The sequence below is a fragment of the Macrobrachium rosenbergii genome, chromosome 52 (genome assembly GCF_040412425.1).
Source record: "Macrobrachium rosenbergii isolate ZJJX-2024 chromosome 52, ASM4041242v1, whole genome shotgun sequence".
Classification (NCBI taxonomy): Eukaryota; Metazoa; Arthropoda; class Malacostraca; order Decapoda; family Palaemonidae; genus Macrobrachium; species Macrobrachium rosenbergii.
This window is the reverse complement of record NC_089792.1, coordinates 27311274-27331277: the sequence shown is the minus strand read 5'-3', so window position 1 is coordinate 27331277 and position 20004 is coordinate 27311274. Positions and strand designations below refer to the sequence as shown.

General features: G+C 37.5%; 1 protein-coding gene across 1 annotated transcript in view; it reads left to right on the top strand.

The window, feature by feature from the left end:
- The window catches only part of LOC136833910 (bridge-like lipid transfer protein family member 1), a 34246-nt gene extending 14735 nt beyond the window's left edge, over nt 1-19511 (top strand). Inside the window, exons 5-8 of the mRNA XM_067096199.1 lie at nt 2903-3004; nt 8821-8964; nt 16046-16195; nt 19376-19511. Of these exons, the coding sequence (XP_066952300.1) occupies nt 2903-3004; nt 8821-8964; nt 16046-16195; nt 19376-19381 (402 nt within the window). The 3' untranslated portion in view covers nt 19382-19511. The remainder of the gene's footprint in view (nt 1-2902; nt 3005-8820; nt 8965-16045; nt 16196-19375) is intronic.
- The last annotated feature ends 493 nt before the right edge of the window (nt 19512-20004 follow it).

Genomic DNA, 20004 nt, shown 5'->3' with positions numbered 1-20004 from the left:
CATTGGAGTGAACTCACGAACGAACTTTTGTCCGGATTGTGTTTGCCAACGACTTCCGTTGCGGGAATGTTCCATGACGTGATTGGGGGCCATTGTTCAAGGTGTCATGCATCAACTAGACCCCTCAAGCGAAGAATGTTCTCTGTCTCCATGGGAAGCAAAGCTGACCATCAGACTTCGTAAGCACTGACATGCGTTTTTCTCTCGCCCATGAATATCTTCGAGCTAACAAAATGCTTAACTACACAAAAGGTTAATATGGTGTGTATATACTGTAATGTTCTATACCTAATGCTCTGTATATATAAATACTTTTTCTTGCAGTAATTGAGCTATCGCACTAAGAATGAAATACTGACTTCAAAAGTACTTCTGCCTCACAATTAAGCCAAAGTACCTTACTGATTAGAGAAGTCTTCACTCTGTCCTAACACATAGCTCTAAGCAGCATCATAAAACTTGAAACCAATGCAGTGGCATTCCATGGACCAGCTGTAAGTGATATACTTCCGAGATTGCCTCAAAATGCTCGTTAACAGAATCAGTGTGAACTTCTTACTGGTTTTAACAGAAACCAAGGTAGAAACATACAAAAGGGTGCTGGTCAATGAATTCATCCCTGGGAAAAGGGAGTAAAAGTGGAACAAAGCTAACTATGAATTGCTGATGATTGTATTTATTAAAGCACACAGTCCCACCAAGCATATTTAGCTTACACTTTAGCCACCCTAATCCTGATTAAGTTTACATTGTCAGGGAACTCAGTCTTTGAATTCCAGATAAAGTTTGGTGAGAAAACTTGAATAGGAGATAGTAGAGAAAGTATGTTTGAAACAGCATTGGGAATATTAAACACATTGTGTTGGTAGCACACAAAAATCCAAATAACTAGAAAGCTTCCATTACAAGCCAACTTGAGGCTGTCAGCATCATCTGTGGATGAACTTTACATGCTCCAGAACGTGAAAATGTCCAAACCAAAGCATAAGAATAACTAAAAATAAGTTGTCTGGTGAGATTAAACCAGCGCAGACCATTGAATTTTGAGCCAGGTGACAATCCTAAAGCAACAGAGTCTGCTTTTTTATGACTCAGAATGCCAACTAAAGGATAAGAAACAAGTAAAGACAGGCCTCTCCAGGTCCCAATATATATGAGAGGGCAATTTCAGATTGCCTTGCCTCCATGGATAAATCATGATAGGTGACCAGTTTCAATTATACACCTCGCACTTGCCAATCCAAAGTGGAGACATTCAAGAAATGGAAATGCAATGAATCAAGAGTCAAACGTTTATGTAAAAAAGTAAAGTAAACGAAGAAAAATGTTGTCCTTTAACTTAACCTGAGTAATTGGTAATTTACATAAAAACTACACTTTTTTTGAGAGAAACTACTTTTCAGTTAGAGGGAGGAGGTTCTCAGTCCAAAAGTAACAAGGCTGGAAAATCTGGCAAAATATCCACCGTTAATAACACTGGTATTTTTATGTACAATAGCACTGGTATTTTTATGTACAATAATGGATGTTCAAGAGCTTGAGCTGAAACATCTGAAAATACATTCCCAAACAACAACCCTAGTATTAGTCTTTAAGAAACTAGGTTATTGGTGAAGCTTTGAATTCTGGTATAAGTTATATAAAAGAGTATCCAGTTCTCCTTTTTAAATAAAGCCTTCTGAAAGCAGTGTTGCAATCATTAAACAGATTATTTTCCAGTGTTCACACTGCATTTGTAGACAGCATTAAAGCTGTTGCTGTCAGTTCTCTTTGATGCAGTTGGGGTATGCTCTGTATATCTTTATCTGATCTTAATTGCTGAAGTGGGAAGATTGAGTTATATATCTATTGCCCCTTCCATTTTTATATTTGTGAAACTTTAATGCATATTCCCCCTTTATGGGATGGCAGTCTACCAGGTACAGAATAAGGTTGCTCTTATAGAAAACAGCATCATTAACAACATTTTTAAGACCAGTGATGAATTAATGACATTTCACACCTCTTTGAGCATGTATTTTCATGCTAACAGGACTGTTCATTTAAACTGCAAGTAGTCTGTAGATGCTTCATGGGAATGATCAAGATCCAGTTTTTCTAGAATGTTGATAGTGAATCTCCTGTAAGTGAAAGGAAAATACAAGTTGGTGTATGTACAGATAGGTTGTCCATATAGTCAAAGATTTCAGATATTCAGGCTTTCTTGAAAGATGTAAATGTTTAGGAAATTGGAAAACAGGAGAATTGAGTGAATCCAAAGTTTGACAATAGAAGGAAAGAAGCAGTTGGTGTACTGAGCAGTCCAAATTTTACCAATTTCTGTAATTTAAATATGTGAGATAATACCCTCTCTGGTGTTATTAAGCTGTCTGAGAATGAGACTATCTTTTTCCTTCTGCACAGTGAAACAGTGGCCAAAATAGATAGCAAATGGTTCAGTCCAAATATTGTATGCATTTCTGAAGTGACAGAAAACACAGTATTATATATGTAAACATGCCAAACTATTTTGTATAACAAAAAAAAATCCTCCACCATAGTCCAGCCTTAGTTTTGGTGTTTAGGTCACAAACATTCATTTATGATTACAGTATATTTGTACTCACAAGCTAAATAACTGTACTGGCAGTACATAATGTGGGGTTTTCACTTTGTGGTAACATATTTTTTTCCATATTAGCCTGTACTGTAGTTCTAACCTTTTATGAACTGGTTTTAACTCATTAGTCCAGTTTAAGTAGTTGATAGTGATATTAATCTGCTGAGCTGATAAGGAACTACAATTTTATTTTTGTCCTAACAAAAACAAGAGTGCTTGATTATTTATAAATTCAGAATTAATTTTGTGGTATATGTGTCTTTATGTTGTCTTTTTGATACATCATGTGTTGTGTTCTTTCAGATACCAAAGTCTCAGATGCCAGGTGAATTACGACAAGTTCATCAGTTTGATATAAGATTAAGCATTCAGACTGATGCAACTATAGACATATTATTTTCAAAGGTAAGATTTTAAATCAAGGTAGCTTAAGATTTAATGTTAGGTAATAAAGACTCATTTGATTACATAAGGTTCTTTGCAGTGTCTCTTCATCCCTAACTGCAAACCCTTTCACTCCTTTTACTGTACATCTGTTCATATTCTTTCTTCCATCTTACTTTTCACCCTCTCTAAACATTTGTTTCATGGTGCAACTGCCACTGTGAGGTTTTCCTCCTGTTACACCTTTATAACCTTCTTACTCTCACTCTCAATTTTCATTTCAGTGCTAAATGACGTCATAGGTCCCAGCGCTTGGCCTTTGGCCTAAATTTTATATTCCACTTCCAATTCCAATTTTATATATTAAATTTCTTTTATCACAAATATAATACAGTACTGAAACTTAGCCAATTATTTTGCCTATTATGACTTCCAGATATGTCAGTTCATTTGTAAAGGAAAAAAGTACAGTATTAGGTTGCTCAGGTAGCTTAGCACATATAAGTAAGGTCCAGGTCCCCTAAGTCACTGGTTATTGTATGTCTGCCAAATGAGTAACAGCTACCGTATTCCTTGACTTTTGGAACAGTTCAGGATTACTGTGTGGTATATCCCACTTTCATTCCTTATTATTATTACATTATTATTTCCTAACAAATCTCAGGTTAGTTTTATGTATAGCACTGATACTGTACTTCTCTGGATCAGAGGTAATTTTAAAGTTAATGCATGTACTTTCTTTGCTTCTTTCATTCACTAACTGAGGAGTTCTTTTATTTCTATTTGTTTTATAACAATTATGTAATGTTTCAATTTTCATTCTGTTCAACTGTCTGTGTCAAACTGCTGTGCTTGGCACTTGGTGCATCGTGCCTCTGTTGTTAGTATCATTATGACATCATCTTTTTCTCTTGGGTCTCATCCAGGGAGGCGTCCATGCCCTGTTAATTATCCTTCCTCCATGAACGGTTTTCTTTGTAGGGTTTGTGAGTGGTAGCTCTTTCATCTCTTGCTTGAACCAGTATTCAATCCCCAAGCTGGGTGGCAAGGAGCAGTATGGACATGTTTCTGTTTTTTATAAGAATTTTCTTTTCAGTTCTGTGACCCTTCTTCGTTGAGATGTGCTCCTTGTAAATTTAGCAAATTTTTTCTTTGCCTTCAGAGCTCAGGCTGTGTTTGAGTTGGTCTTGAGTTCATGTTTTGTCACTTATCATTTTTCACCCACTACTTCTCCTTCTGCGAAGCAGTGAGGGATCTTCTTCTCTGGGCAAACCAAAATCAAACAAGAATCGTCACGAGATTCATCCAAGGCAAACTGAATGTCTTGGCAGACCAGCTGAGCCGCCACAATCAAGTCATCCCCACAAAATGGACTCTAGACCCATTTGTCTGCTTAGACCTGTGGAAGGTGTTGGGAAGACTGACTCTGGACCTTTTCACGACTTCCAGAAACCATTGACTTCCTCTGTTTTGTTTGCCAGTCCCAGATCCCTTAGCATGGGCGACGGATGCCATGCTGCAAGACTGGTCGAACAAAGACCTGTATGCTTTCCCTCTATTTGACATGATGAGGGAGGTTCTGAACAAGTTCCAGTCCCACCAGAATGTGACGATGGCATTAATAGCCCAATTTTGGCCTCCGAGGGAGTGGTTCCCGGATCTCCTTCGGCTTCTGGTAGACTTCCCAAGGCTTCTACCACAAAAGCCAAGTTTGCTCAGACAACCTCATTTCAGGCGGTTCCATCGAGGGTTGTCCATTCTAGCTCTGACAGGTTACAGACTCTTTGGTGTAGAAGAAATGACATCTCATCTTCTCAGACTACTATAACAGAAATAGCAGATTTTCTGCTATTTTTGAGGACCTCCAGAAACTTGTCCTCTTCTACTATTAAAGGTTACAGGGCCATGCTGAGCTCTGTTTTCAGGCATAGGGGTCTGGATTTATCCTCAAACCAGAACCTATCCGATCTCATTAGATCTTTTGACACCTGCAAGCGGAAGAAAATGGAGCTGGTATCATGGAATTTAGATGTGGTCCTTAAATGGCTCTCTGGCCCTCTTTTTGAACCCCATAGTTGTACACCCTTTAGGAATCTTGCTAAGAAGACCCTCTTCCTGGTAGCATTAGCAACTGCTAAGAGTGTCAGGGAAATTCATGCCATTGATGGAAGGATCGGGTTCTCTTTAGGAGATGCAGTCTGCTCCTATACCCTTGGGTTCCTTGCGAAGAACGAGACTCCGTCCAAGCCCTGGCCTCATTCTTTTAGCACTAAAAGTTCAATAGAGTTTTTGGGTTCAGAAGATGAAGAGAGAGCACTTTGTCCGGTGAGGGCTTTAAAATATTATCTGCATAGGACTGAGAAGATACGAGGACCTTCCAGTAGTCTATGGTGTTCGGTCAATTACCCCTCTGGACCCCTTACGAAGAATGCCCATCTTTCTTCTTAAGGGACCTTATTCGTGAAGCGCGTTCTCAGATTGGAGTAGACCTCCTACCTGCTTTTAAAGTTAGAGCTCATGAAATCAGGGCTGTAGCTACACCGTTAGCTTTCAAGTACAATCTCTCTCTTCCATTCTCCAAGCAACGTACTGTACTGGAAATGCAAGTCGATTTTTGCATCCCATTATGTATGGGAAGTGGAAACAGTTTCTAATAATTGGAGTACCTTGGGTCCTTTATCTGTGGCTGACATGGTGTTGGGGGAAGAAGTGCAGGAAGCATCCCTTCCATCCTTATTTTCTTCGCCTTGACTTAGGGTGTCGAGTCTTAGGGGAAAAAGGTTAAGTACACCTTAGTTTAACCAGACCACTGAGCTGATTAACAGCTCTCCAAGGGCTGGCCTGAAGGATCAGATTTATTTTACATGGCTAAGAACCAATTGGTTACCTAGCAACTGGACCTACAGCTTATTGTGGAATCCAAACCACATTATAACAAAAAATTAATTTCTATTACCAGAAACAAATTCCTCTAATTCTTCATTGGCCGGTCGGAGAATCGAACACGGTACCAGCTGAGTGCTAGCTGAGAATGATACCTACTCATCCAATGAGGAACTATAGAGTCTTAGGGGAGCCTGGGGTTACCATAAGCCCTTTGTTGGCCGAGTCGTTTGAGCTTCAGACCGTCATTTGATGGGCCGGTGTTCAGTTCCCGCCGCTGGCTGATGAAGAGTTAGAGGGATTTATTTCTGGTGATAGAAATTCATTTCTCGCTATAATGTGGTTCGGATTCCACAATAAACTGTAGGTCCCGTTGCTAAGTAACCAACTGGTTCTTAGCCACGTAAAATAAGTCTAATCCTTCGGGCCAGCCCTAGGAGAGCTGTTAATCAGCTCAGTGGTCTGGTACAACTAAGGTATACTTTTTTTGGGGGGTACCATGTACCTGGATACCCACCAGTTTACCAGTTTAGGGGATGGGTGGTGGTTTTTTAATTTTGCAGTGTAGGTAGCAGTGTTGTTTGTCTGGTTGTTTTTTGTGATGGTACTGCTCCCAGGGCAGAGGCAACTATTGTTGCCTTGCTAGCCTTCAGAAATGTCCTTTGCTGCAAAGCTCCCACATAAGTAGCAGGCGCTCCTGGCTATACCGCCACGTTGCTACAGGTTAAGATTAGCACCAACCGGAGGCAGTATCTTCCTGCCATAGCTCGCATTACGAGGTAAGGAAACAACAAGCATTGTATCAGTGCTAGCAATTTTTCTTTTCTTAAATTCATTACATATATATAGCCTACTAAGTTTTGGGGTAGAATATGTGCAGGTATCCCACCTCCTGTCAGTGTGGGGATCAGCTATGTAATTACTTAGTAAGTTACTTATATAAAAATGACATTTTTATGATAAAATATAGTTACCAAGTAATTACAGAATGGGAGCCCTCCCTTCTCCCCTCACATGGACATAGGGGCACAAACAAATTGAAGCTCTTTGTTGAGTTGTTCCTCTCTCTCACAAAAGTGAGCAGGGCCAGTTACCTTTACAAAACAAAAGAATCGCTACCGCAAATTTCAAAATTTTAGCTGCCGTGCGAGTTGAAACTATAGGCTGTGTAATTAATAGGTAACTATATATAAAGCTATTTTATCATAAAAGTGCCATTTTGTATTATATACTGTTTTGTTAAAAGTAGAGGACATAATTCTTTTTATCACTGACACTGTTTCTGAAAGAAAACTGCCCTTAAACAAGGTGCAGACTATATTTAAAAAGCATAAGAAGTCGATAATGAAAACAGATTCATCAATTGTTCCTAGGCACTCTTGCTCAGTTTTGACTTCTTATGCACCAGGTTTTACCACTGGGTTAATTCTCTGGACAAATTAAGTAGACCTTGTATGTCCATACAGGATTGTATGCATCTGCTGTAGTGTGACAGAAGATGTTTGACAGTGGATTTCTACATTTCTTAATTTGTTGTGGCAGATGTTTTACAGACAGATGTCCTTCCTGAGTCCAGCCTTCCATGTCATCTGTTCTTATTTTTTCTTACATGTACACAATTGATAGAAGTAAAGTTAGATTTACCATTAGTTTAGACAGAATACTAAATGAATTATTAGTGGTATCTGAAGGTCAAGCATGATAATTGTAGGTTACCCATCGTAAAAATGTGCTGTTTCAACTTTCCTTATTTTTATCAGACAGTGTTGATGTAATTAAGGTCTAAATGCTACCTCAGGAGAACCTTCATTACCTCTTCGGGATCTACTACTGCATTGTAAACCATTATAATTCTTTTAATAAATCTCATTTGTTCCCATGAGAGCTGTAGGCCTAGTGTTTTCAGTCCCTGGTGACAGTTTAACAGACTTACCTTCGTCCATATTTCTGTTTAATCAATTCTATTATTATAGCCTATGACTCTGCTGATAAGGTTCCAGTCCAGTTTTCAACCCTTTGTTAGTTTTGGGCACCATGTGGTTTTTCTCCAGAAGTTCTTTCACTCCTTACTTTGGCTCTATTTGTCTATCCTGTCTATCCTATGTGGCAGCAGCCTTCTCACCCGAATAGCTGTTCAGGTCATTGTAAAGTACAGTAATGTAGTTTTGTGATGTTACATAATTAAAAAAAAATTTTTCATTGACAAGCACATTACTGTAGGGAAATTGCCCTCCTCCAAACCCCTTTGTACCTTACACCAGGTCCAGACAACACAATGATTAAGTCTGCCACTAAAAGGTCTCTGAAGCCTCGATGCATGAACTGTGAGCAGAATTTGGAGAATCTCTTCATTGTCATCTCTATAGTCTGTGACAATTCACAGCCAGCCAAAGAATAGGCTTTTGTATTGTGAAGTATTTGGGTCATGTATGAAAATATTTATTTATTGTTTTCTTTAATTGTTTGTATGTGTATGCATATTCAACAATGTAATTAGAAAAAAAGAAAGAAGCAACACAGTTCACGCCTTTCATTTTTTCAGAAGGAGTACTTAGAGTAAATTTTACTGTAAAGAGTTTATGATCTTACATTCACATATGCAGTCTTCAGAACTATTCACTACTTTTTATACTGATAAGTATCTCAATACATTAATGCAGCACAAATAACAAATTGTAAGATGTCTGTATGACACTTAACAGGCATTACTTATGTTTCATTGTAAAATAATAGAGTTATATGTACTATGTATCCTATATGCTGAAATATTTTTGTAACTTTTTTTGCAGATATGGTAATTTTGTTAATTTTAATTTCCCAAATCTTTTTGTATTTTTTTATTTATCATTTTTTCTGTCATTAGGGCATTGGGTTCCACAGTTTCTATACAGTTGTAAGAGTTTTCTTACTTGTATTATTATTTTCACTGGCTAATATGGAGTATTTTGTTTCAGGAAAAAGAAACAAATGCTATTCACATGAATGTGCAAAAAGGTTCCTACTTTGAGATGATTCTGCCATGGATGGTTGGGGCTGATGGCTATGTTACTCGGATAAATGGTCAACTTTTATATGTTGATGCTTCCACAAGTCTTCAGGTACAAAAGTCTTGTAATATGCTTAGTGTAGCTAGCTAATCGTGCAAATTTTAGTGCTTGACTGTTAGTAATGCAATTTTTAGAGTACTTTACAGCTCAGAATCAGTTCGGTCTTAAGAGTGTGCTGGGATGTTGGGAAAGATCTTGACTTGTGAAACAGTTATAAGTATATATCTTTATAACTATGTTTTTATAGTAAAACAGGTTGTGTATATCTTTAGAACTATGTTTTTTACAAGAAAAGTAAGTTTATTTACAAACCTGTTTATCATAAAATAGTCTTTCGTTGCACTGAACACATCATGGCTCATGAAGCAAAACATTCATTTAGAGAAAAAAGCCACTGCACGTACTCATTCATCTCCTCCATCTTTATAAGAAGCTACCACCTTCATTCAGCTGGATTCCATCTGAGAAAGAAGAGGAGTGGTCCCTTGAAAGTTAGAGTTTATGATGATTGGTGGTATAGAACTTATTTTTATGTAAAAACCTGATTTGGTAATATAACCCAGTCATCCTAAAATAATCTGTATCACTACTTAGGAGGGAGGATGATGTAGATTATATGAGAAGAAGAACTTGCCGGAAGTTTGTTCCCAAATCCAGGACAGGGAGTTGGCACACAGGTCCAAAGGAGTGCTTTCATGAGAATAGTTTGAAAAAAAAAAAAAAACACTACCAATGCCAGAGGAAAAAAGCATGAGGATGATGAATGATTCAGACCTTTACTCAATTAGCAAAGGTGCTTTGTCAGTGAAAAGTCCCCTCTCTTAGAATGGCAGGAAGGTCCAAGTTATACTTAAAAGCCAAAGAGGAAGATATGGCCAAATACTTTCGTGGGCTTTGATCCTGATGGATACAAGGTCTCCTTTAGAAGCTGCTTAATAAGTCTAGGTGATAATCTGCTGAAGCCAGTAAGAGATCAAGGTCTTTGAGACTGAACAAAGCTGGCAACTCATGTAAGAGGAAGAAGGATGGAATGATTCGGTGCACTGCAGGTGTCCATGAAGATATCTCATAGGACACAGCAGATTACACTTTTTGGAAGATGAAAGGGCAGGAATAAGAAAGGAACAAAGAGGGAACTCCCTGCTAGATGAAAGTTTTGGTTATAAAGTCAGGTTAATTAGACTGGCGAAGGATCAACATATCAAGTTGCCGACGGAGAGTTCACTGATACTCTTAAAAGAGGCTAAGGTGATCAGAAACACCTTTTGAGTGTCTAGATGAAGGCTTGTAGGGCTGAGTAGTGAGGCTGCTCAAGATTGGGACTCAAGGGATAGACTTATTAAAATTTTAAAAAAGATAGGAAAGATTCATGTTGTTTTCTAAATCAGGTTCATGGAAAATAATAACTGATAATGAGGCAGCATAATATCCAGTGACGGCTAAGAGATAGTGTCATCAATCTGTAAAGAAAGGAAGATATCTGCTAAGACTGGAACAGATGCTGTGAAAGGATGTACACCCCCCTTGTTATCTGAAGACATGAATTTTGTCCGCTGGGTTTAGGACCAAGATGGGTGGTAATAGCTGGCACAGTTATATCTTAAAATTCTCTCACTCTCTGAAGATACAATTGATAACCACCCCACATCAGCCCACATGAAAATATAGGGATTGAGGATGTTGATGAAACATGTGAAAGTGAGGTTCTTCAGATGGAATCTCCAAGTTGGAAGAGGCCTGGAAAATCTATAAGGAGATACAAAATGTCTAAAGCCACTCCTGTGGGGCAAAAGGGAGCAACAGAAGTTGTCAGGGAGCCCACTGTGGCTTGAAAATTCACCAAATATCTCAGCAAACGGTGAAAAACTCAAATATTTACATATAAAATAGCCCAAAACGGTGAATAACTCAAACTTGCTCCTATCCAGGATCATTCATAGACTTATGTTTTTTACAATTTGTCGTTCACAGTGCCATACAAGTGATGAAAAAAATTGTCCATGAGCCATTCTAAACATTTTTTTTAGCAACAACATTTCTAGATATAGTAAACCCCATATTTGCGTTCTCACAATTCACGGACTCACCTACCGGTATTCGTGGATTTCTCTATGGAACATGTATACAGGCAGTTACCGGTCATCGGAGGGGGTTCCATTCTGAGGGTGTGATGATAACTGAAAATCACCGGGGCTTTTTCGGTGATTTTCGGGACTTATCAGTGCCGAAAAGCGCTGATTTTCGGTTATTGGCACCTCTGTTAGGTATGTATCGGCGCCAATACCCAATTATCAGCGCTGATAAACAGAAATTGGTGATTTTCAGCGCCGGAAATTGCCGAATTTTGTTGCTAGACAAGCTCCGTAAAACCAGCTTGCTGTTAACCAAGCCCGCCGTTAACCGGGGACTGCCTGTACACATTATTTACGGAAAATTCACTCATTTGCGGTATTTTTCACTGAGAAATATTCACTAATTACTGTATTTTCATATCATTTTCATGACTAAATGCACTTTTTGTGATAAAACTATTAAAATACCCAAGTACCCAGGTAGTGCTCTAGTTACAATAATTCGCCTTACGATAATTTGATTTTGAATGGGGTAAGCAATTAATATCAGTACGCCAATATTTATAAAATTTTCAATTTTGCGCAAGCAGCAGCGCACAATCAGGCAGCGAGAGAGACCAAATTACAATAGACCAACTTCTTTTCCTCCATCTGTTTACCCCATCTTCTAGTTCAAAAAGTAAAAGAGAACGGTAAAAATTGTTGGTAACATTATACTCTTGCGTAAATGCGTACTGCCATAAACAACTGAACGAGAAACTGTTGTTTTGCGTATAACTGGATCAGGTAACAACAACTGTTTTGCTTGTATTTCAGCCATCGTATGATCATAAACAATTACCATAGTTATGTTACAAATGACGTTAGGTAGAATAGGACTGATATATTTTTACATTATACAGTACTCTTATTCGGTATGGATAAAAGATCGGCAGGGAAATATACTGCTAAATATAAGCTGCAAGTTGTAGTTGAAGCTGGGAAAACAATGCTCAAGCTGCTAATGACTGTAAATTATCATTCATCGGCAACATGGATGAAACTTAACCGTAATTAAAGTTGGAGAGAAAGTATTTTAATAAAAAATACTGGGCATGAAAGAACACATTACTGGTGTTTTTACGCCAATAAACGATAAATACATAAAGCTGGTATTATGATGAAGTCAAGTGAAAATAGCAAACGGAATCTTGATTTTTTTTTACACAAAACATACATGCCCTCAAACAGCCAACGTCATCTGTTAACGAAAAAAATACTAAATTAATTTCACAACGAGATGTATTTAAGTTATATTTCGACTTGAAAACACTTCATACAACGAAAAATAACCTTACCCCATAGAAAGAAAGTATCTAGAGATTCATTTATGCTAACTAGAAGCAAAAAAAGTTAAATATTTGAAATAAACTTACCATGTAATCGATTTCCAAACAAAACATTAATCTCTAAGATCGCAATTTACAGTACAAAATTATTATAAGAATATATACAATATTATTGGATACAGTGAATTAAAGCATAACATTTTAAAAGATCCATGGGAAAGATACATATTCGTTATGTATAATACGATATTAATATGTGAATATAGAGTACAGTATAATGTAAGCTAGGCTGCCGTATATGTATATGATATACCATAGTGTAGGCTAAGTTAATTCTTTGTTTTTCAATTTCTCTTTGTATTGAGTTGTCATAAGTCACTCTGCATGAACCTCCAAAATTAGCTGATATTGATAAGTAGTATACTATGCATGTGTAGAGTATACTTTACAGTGTAGGCTTGGCTACCATATATGTATACATGGTACTGAATATCATAGTGTAGGCCAGGCTATGTTCGAGATACGTTTCTTCCAACAAACGGTGGGTTTTTGGAACCTAACCCCATCGTAAGTAGGATAATACCTTTTTAAGCATTTTTAGTGTGTTTTTTTTTGTGTTTGAACTATCAAAATGGGCAGTTCTAAGTGTTTTTAGAAGGGTTTTAAGTATTCGCAGTGTTTACTATATGTTTATTTACGCATAAAACAGTTCAAAACAGTTTACAACTTACTTGATCCTATCCTGAACTATTCATACAGATGTTTTTTACAAGTCTTTTTACAATTTGTGGTCCAGAGTGTCACGCAAGCGATGAACAAAATTGTCAATAAACCAATCTAAAAATTTTTTTAGTATTATGCTTCAGGATAAGTTTACAGTTAACCCCTGGCATTGATGAGGGATGTGTACCACTACCCCCGCGAATAGCTCAAATTGCGAATACTTAAGACCCCTCTAAAAATGCTTATAACTGCCTATTTTGATGGTTCTAAACACCAAAAACCTCTAAAAATACTTATATCTGAATATTTTAATAGTTTTATCACAGGAAGTGCTCATAATCACAAAAATTATATGAAAGTATAGTAATTTGTGAATATTTCTCTATGAAAAATACTGTGAATAGGCACATTTGCTGCGAATGTGTATACTGTATATATTCTAGAGAGAAATCCACAAATCCAGAACCGCAAATAGGCGGGGGTCCACTGTATCTAGACATAACGCTGATAACTAGAACATCACAGTAATTATGGTAATAAATGGCGTTTACGACACCATAAGCGCCAATTGGCGCCAATAAACTGCTTACCAGCGCTGAAAATTGCTTACCAACGCCAATAAACCGCCTACCGACGCCGATAAACCACCTACCAATGCTGATAAACCACTTACTGGCGCCGAAAATCTGATTAACGATGTTGTTAGCCTAGTGCCGTAAAACCGAATGCCGTTAACTGGTGCCACCGATAAGTGGGGACTGCCTGTAACTAAAGTTCAATAATTCCTCGAAATCCGGCAGTTGGCACACCCCTTAATAGAGCCAAATGTTCTAAGCAAAACTGCATACAAGTATACATTTAAGAAGACAGCAATGTGATGGAGTGAGGAGGGAAGGAGGCTAGAACTTCCCTGGAAGTGGACTCCAGTGCTAATGAAGAAGGGTGAGCATGTGAGGAGCAATCTTGAATATGGTAAAACTTCCAGAACTTCTGGTTCAGAAAGGAAAAGTGATGTCTGAAGGTCTTAGAGTGATCATAACTGTAGCTACAGTGATAACCAGCAATCTGCATCAGTAAGAGTGGTGTGGAAGGGCCATTGCTAGAATAAAGAGCAGCTATCAAAGGTTCAGGCACAGGTTTGCGAGGGTTGAAATGTCTCAAAGATATTGTAGACTTAGGTAAGGCTCCTGACAGACAAAGGCTCTGTCTTTCAAGGCAGGCAACCACAGAGCTGTCTTTCGCAGGATCCTGTCATCCTGAAAGGGAGCAAATCAACCCCATCTTGTCGACCTGTGGAGAGAGCATCTGCATCTGAGACAAACTTTATAGGGGTGGGAGGAAAGGAGGCAGATGAGGATGTCCAAGGGCATTTGTGCAATAAGTTGCAAGCACAGAGCATGTAGATAGATGAGCTGAAGGGCAACTGGAAAGACTGGAGGAGGAGGTCATGCTGGAAGATGTATGGTAGGAGACTGGTGCTTGAGGAACTTGATTGTTTTGTGTCAGTAAGCCTTTATGAATCCTTATGAGAATCAAACAAAAGCTCAAAGGAGGAGAGTGCTCCATGATAACCTGCAAGGCAAAGGAATACTACACAGTTCCACCTGTGGCCTGGAGATTGGAGTCAAATCAAGGAGGACCAAACGCTCATGAAGAGCTTGGGCTGGCTGAGTGTTTAGGTATTGAAGGAGTGGCTAAGGGCATAGGCATTACAGGAGCAGCTGGAACAGCCAAGGCTTCAGGCACCAAGGCAGCAACTTGAGAAAAGCAAGAGATGCGACCGGGAACCATAGGAGGCTGTAGGAGAGGTGTAGGAGGAACTGAAGCACCAGGACGTGATATGTATAGATGGAAAAGTAAAGTAAGTATAGCTTAGTTTTACCAGACCACTGAGCTGATTAACAGCTCTCCTAGGGCTGGCCCGAAGGATTACACTTATTTTACGTGGCTAAGAACCAATTGGTTACTTAGCAACGGGACCTACAGCTTATTGTGGAATTCGAACCACATTATAGCGAGAAATGAATTTCTATCACCAGAAATAAATTCCTCTAACTCTTCATCAGCCAGCGGCGGTGGAATCGAACTCGGCCCATCGAATGACGGTCTGAAGCTCAACCAACTCGGCCAACAAAGGGCTATGTATAGATGGAAAACTGGGGTATGTGTCACAGCACACATTGGACAGGGCACCCTCTCATAATCAACAAATAAGGTGAAATGGCTGAAAACACTGAGCAACCAAAGGCAGCAGTACTTGGATACAAGGGAGCCACTGGGAACACAGTCAAACTCTCAGACGTAGGGCTGTAGGAACACACTGTCACTACTGTGGGACACTGGTAAGGAGGGTCCTGAAAGATTAAAGTTTATGCCAAAGGAAAGGACTTCATTGATGTGATGTTATCACCAACCTGAGGGGCCGCAGGAGTTGGAAATGGGCAAGGCATCGAGACGCCAGAAACCTGTACTTTCACCAACAGAGAGGGAAATCAGACTAGAGGAATGAAATTAGACACAACTGAAGCACTGGAAACAGTTAAAGGAGGAGATGGAAGAACCAACAGATCCCTGCCAGGTGAGATTGGCCAACCATCCAGTGGAGTGGAACAAAAGGGTAAAACATCCTTTAGGAGTACACAAAATAAAAGTGACAAGGCACATGATAAGATTGCAGAGATGCTGAAAGTCCTGGAGAGAAGGCAGTTCAGCTTAAGAAGACAAAGGCTCACGGCTGTCAAGAGGGTAGAGTTTGTTGAGCATACACAGTGGCTTTTTTTTCTGATTGAATATTTTGCTTCATACTCTTGGATACATTTTTATAGTAAAAGGCTATTTTATGATGAAGGGGTTGTATTGACAAATAATATTTCTCAAGTTTTTCTGCTAATTTTATCATGTGACATTGCATATATTGATCAGTTGCAGTACAGTGTTTAGCTTTACTTACAGTTTATACTATATATTTTTCTCATGTACCTAATTAATAAAGTGTACTTTGATCCACAGTATCGTAACCTTCTCGAAGCAGAATCCCTTGACTACTCTGTCCATGTTCATTATCCAAGGGTATGGAATCACCATCAGACATGGATTTGCAGTTTAATAGCAGCAAAGCAACTTATCATTTCCTTTATTCACATAAAGACTTCTTTCAAGGTGAGTTTCTTGGTCATACAAGAGGAACATAGAGTAGCCCAGAATGCCCAGATGTTGCAGTGCCCATTGAAGTAGAATGCAGTTACAGCATCACTGGATGTATACTGTTATTTTGTGACTATCTCTTCCACAATAACAGCTTGCCATAAGACTGTCTCTTCCACAATAACAGCTTGCCATAAGACTGGAAAAAAGGATAGAAACAATATTTTATAGGTTAAAAGGTATATGGGAAGAAGTGGTGAGACAAGTAACGCATTCTATATTGTGATAATTAACTTATCAATTGGGAAGACTCAGTATATCTTCAGTATGTAATATTTACTGAGGAATACATTCTATATAAATACAGTTGACATTCAAGATCACTCACCCTTTGCATTAAAAATAGGACAATTTTGGATATTTTGATATCAGTTCCTTTTTATGAACACTTCTTTTAACATTCATGATTTTTCATATCTTGATCTTAAAATTGAACATTTTGATAAAGTTAATTCTGCTGGTCTGTCCTGTTATAGCTGCATTTTGAGCTCATTGAGCAAGAAATGGTTATTAAGTTCCTTTTTCCATTGTCTTGCACTTTAAAAAGATGCTAATGGCTCTTGTATTAAAAGAACCTTGAATCAACATTCACCTTAATATTTTCTCTTTAATTATACATACAAACAAGCTTTAGTTTCCTGAACAAGAAATACTTAACACTGTTTGCATTGAATTGTTGTTATTATTATTATTATTATTATTATTATTATTATTATTATTATTATTATTATTAATTATTATTATTATTATTATTATTATTATTATTATTATTATTATTATTATTACAGGCAATCCCTGGCTGTTGGCGGGGTTCCGTTCTGACAGCGTGACAATAAGTGAAAATCACCAATAACCGAAAATCATCAATTTTCGGCACTTTTTCGGCATTTTTGGTTATCGACGCCTCTGTTAGGTGCCAATAATGGAAGGTGGCACATTTTGGTGCCAAAATTACTGATTTTCATCGCTAAACAAGCTCCGAAAAACCAGGTCGATGACCAAGCCCACTGATAAGCGGGGACTGCCTGTATTATTATTATTGTTATTATAATTATTATTATTATTATTATTATTATTATTATTATTATTATTATTATTATTATTATTATTATTATTGCAATAGAAATAGAAATATAGAAACATTTATATTAAACATACCAAAAATGTTATTAACATGCAGAGGAAGAGTCCAAGTATCAGAATATCCATGGTTAAATAAAAGAAAGACAGAAAAATAAAATTAAAAGTACAGGAAATCAGGAAACTGCTGAGCATATACAGTAAATATATTCACTGCACTATGTGTGAAAAGAGAGCGTAAGTGTTTGATGTTTTAAAATACTATTAATCTCTTATTAACTTATTAGCACCATCATCCGTAGCTCCTCTAAAAGGGCTGTAGTACAGTTTTACGAAAAGAGAATGTAAGGGCTGCTTAAGGGCTTAGTGACATTGTGGCACCTGTACGAATGTGGATGTTTAATTTTTCTTAACAAATAGAAGGGAGATTCTTGTAGTTATAGACATTAAATACATCAGAAGAAGTTTCCCCCTTCAAGTAGGTCTTTGGAAGATGGCCCAACAGGAGATCTTCAAACCATGGAATAAGTAATTACTATTGTCAAGATCCACAACTCAAGTGATTTTTTGTGTGGAATCTTTGGAATCTGTTGTCTTCCAGATTGAATTCTTTTGATACTGAAAGAACCAAAGCTCTGTAGCTAGTAGATTAATAGCATCTCTATATCCTTATTGACAGTACTTTGGCTCTCGACAATACTGTATTAGACAAGGGATTTTATGTGATATGGAAAAGAGTTTGTTGTTTAAGGCAACAATAAGCATTCTCAGGTGCTCAGAATCATTAAATATAGTGTACCTATGTTAACCAAATCATGGTGGTTAAGCTTGGTATAAGAGGAACTAATCAGTGTACTCCTAATAATGATGGGGTACTTGCCTATGCCCTGCTGACTATACCACTTACTTATAAATTTCTTCATTTTTAAGTTAAAAATCATAAAAGAATATTAATCTTTTCTCATTTCAGTATCTTAGGACTTACACTCTTCTTGGTTTCACAACAAACTCATTACCTAAGATATAGCCCAAATTCATGGTTCACCAGTTTCCTAGGAATTTCATACCTGAATCAGAAGAAAATTTTCTGTACATGCTTATTCTCAGATTCTCTGCTTCACTTTGTGTGTGTCTACCTTTTGATAACAAATTGCCAAGACTTTGGACTGATTTTTATTTTAGGGGTCAGTGATTTAAAAATGTTTTGTAGTCTCACAAGCTTTTATTATTTTTATTTCATCTCCTATGCTTTTACTCATGGATATTTATAGCTGAATTTTTCATGACTGACTATTATGGACTAATCTGGTTCTTTCCAGCTATTACCAGTTTATGGCCATAGGAATGGATGAGGGTCCTCATCCCAATTTTTTTTAGCAGCTCAATCCTTCCTCTAAGTTCCTATTCAGGATAAATTACTTGTCTAAAATTTTACTTAACACAAAATTATTTTTTTTGTGTGGAACTGTTGCTTGTAATCCAAATGCCAATCTCCTAACCCCTCCAGTCCCTTGCAACAATTGGCTAGACTACATGAAAAGTTAGGCTCTTAGAAGCAGGGAAGATGAGGATCTGTGAAGTGCATGCACAGTGCTGCTAACCTGCAGGTGATTTTCTTTGAAATCCTAGATGGATTGTCTAGGAAATTTGATGAACATGGAAAGTAATGTGTTGTATGAAAAATAAGTTTTGTGTTTAAAAATACTTACTCTGCTTACAGATAAAGGCACTTCTGTTTTTTCAGCTATTTATAGGGAAATAGTTTTGTTTTGTCAGTCAGCATTAAGTCTGGCAAGGTACAGTTTTGCCCATCTCTCTTTCTGTAATGTCTATGCTCTTTATAAGATAAAGAACACAGACATTTTAATGAATATGCTTTTAGTATACATACTGTATCTGTTTCTTGCTTCCTTTTGACATGTTCCATAAGAATATAGTATTCATGTGATGAACAATAATAATTTAACAGTACTCCAATTGAGTATATAGCAACATTTTTCTCTATTATTTAGGCTAAATTGAGGAATTAAACTGTTTTTATGATTTACATTTCAGATATGATAGAAGACTGGTCTTCACGGACACAGCCAGACCTGCTACATTTTGTTCCATACACTTGGAATTTTAATCTTAAGCTTCATCAGTTTGAACTGGTTACCCTTGCAAATGGATACAACTGGGTAGACTGCTCATCACAGCACCAAGCTAACGGTACTACGTTCAGCCCTTGCATTTAATGCTAGTAGAAACTGGACATTTTCTTTAATTAAAGATAAAAAGGCTTCCTTCTATGGCTGTCATTGGAAATAAAGATAGAAAGGGCTTCTTTTTATGGGTGTCACTGGAAAATGTTGAATGTTGGGTACCTAATAATGTACAGTATTGCATTATTTACCAACTATTAAAATTGTACAAATTTAATCTTTTTGTGTACTGCAGCTCATGTTGCCTTCTGTGGAGATCTTCTGGAATTGAAGTTTTCACTTCCATTTGTGGACTTTCTTCCAGAGAAGATATCATTACAGTTCATCATATTGGTAAGTGGTCTTTTTTTTTTTTAAACCCTCTCGTTAGCTGCAAGTAAAGACTTGTGATTTGGAATTATTTATCATAATAATATACTTGTAGGTGAGGTTTTCTTGTCTGTGTATAATTATGCAGAATTTGTATTTGAAGCAGGTGGA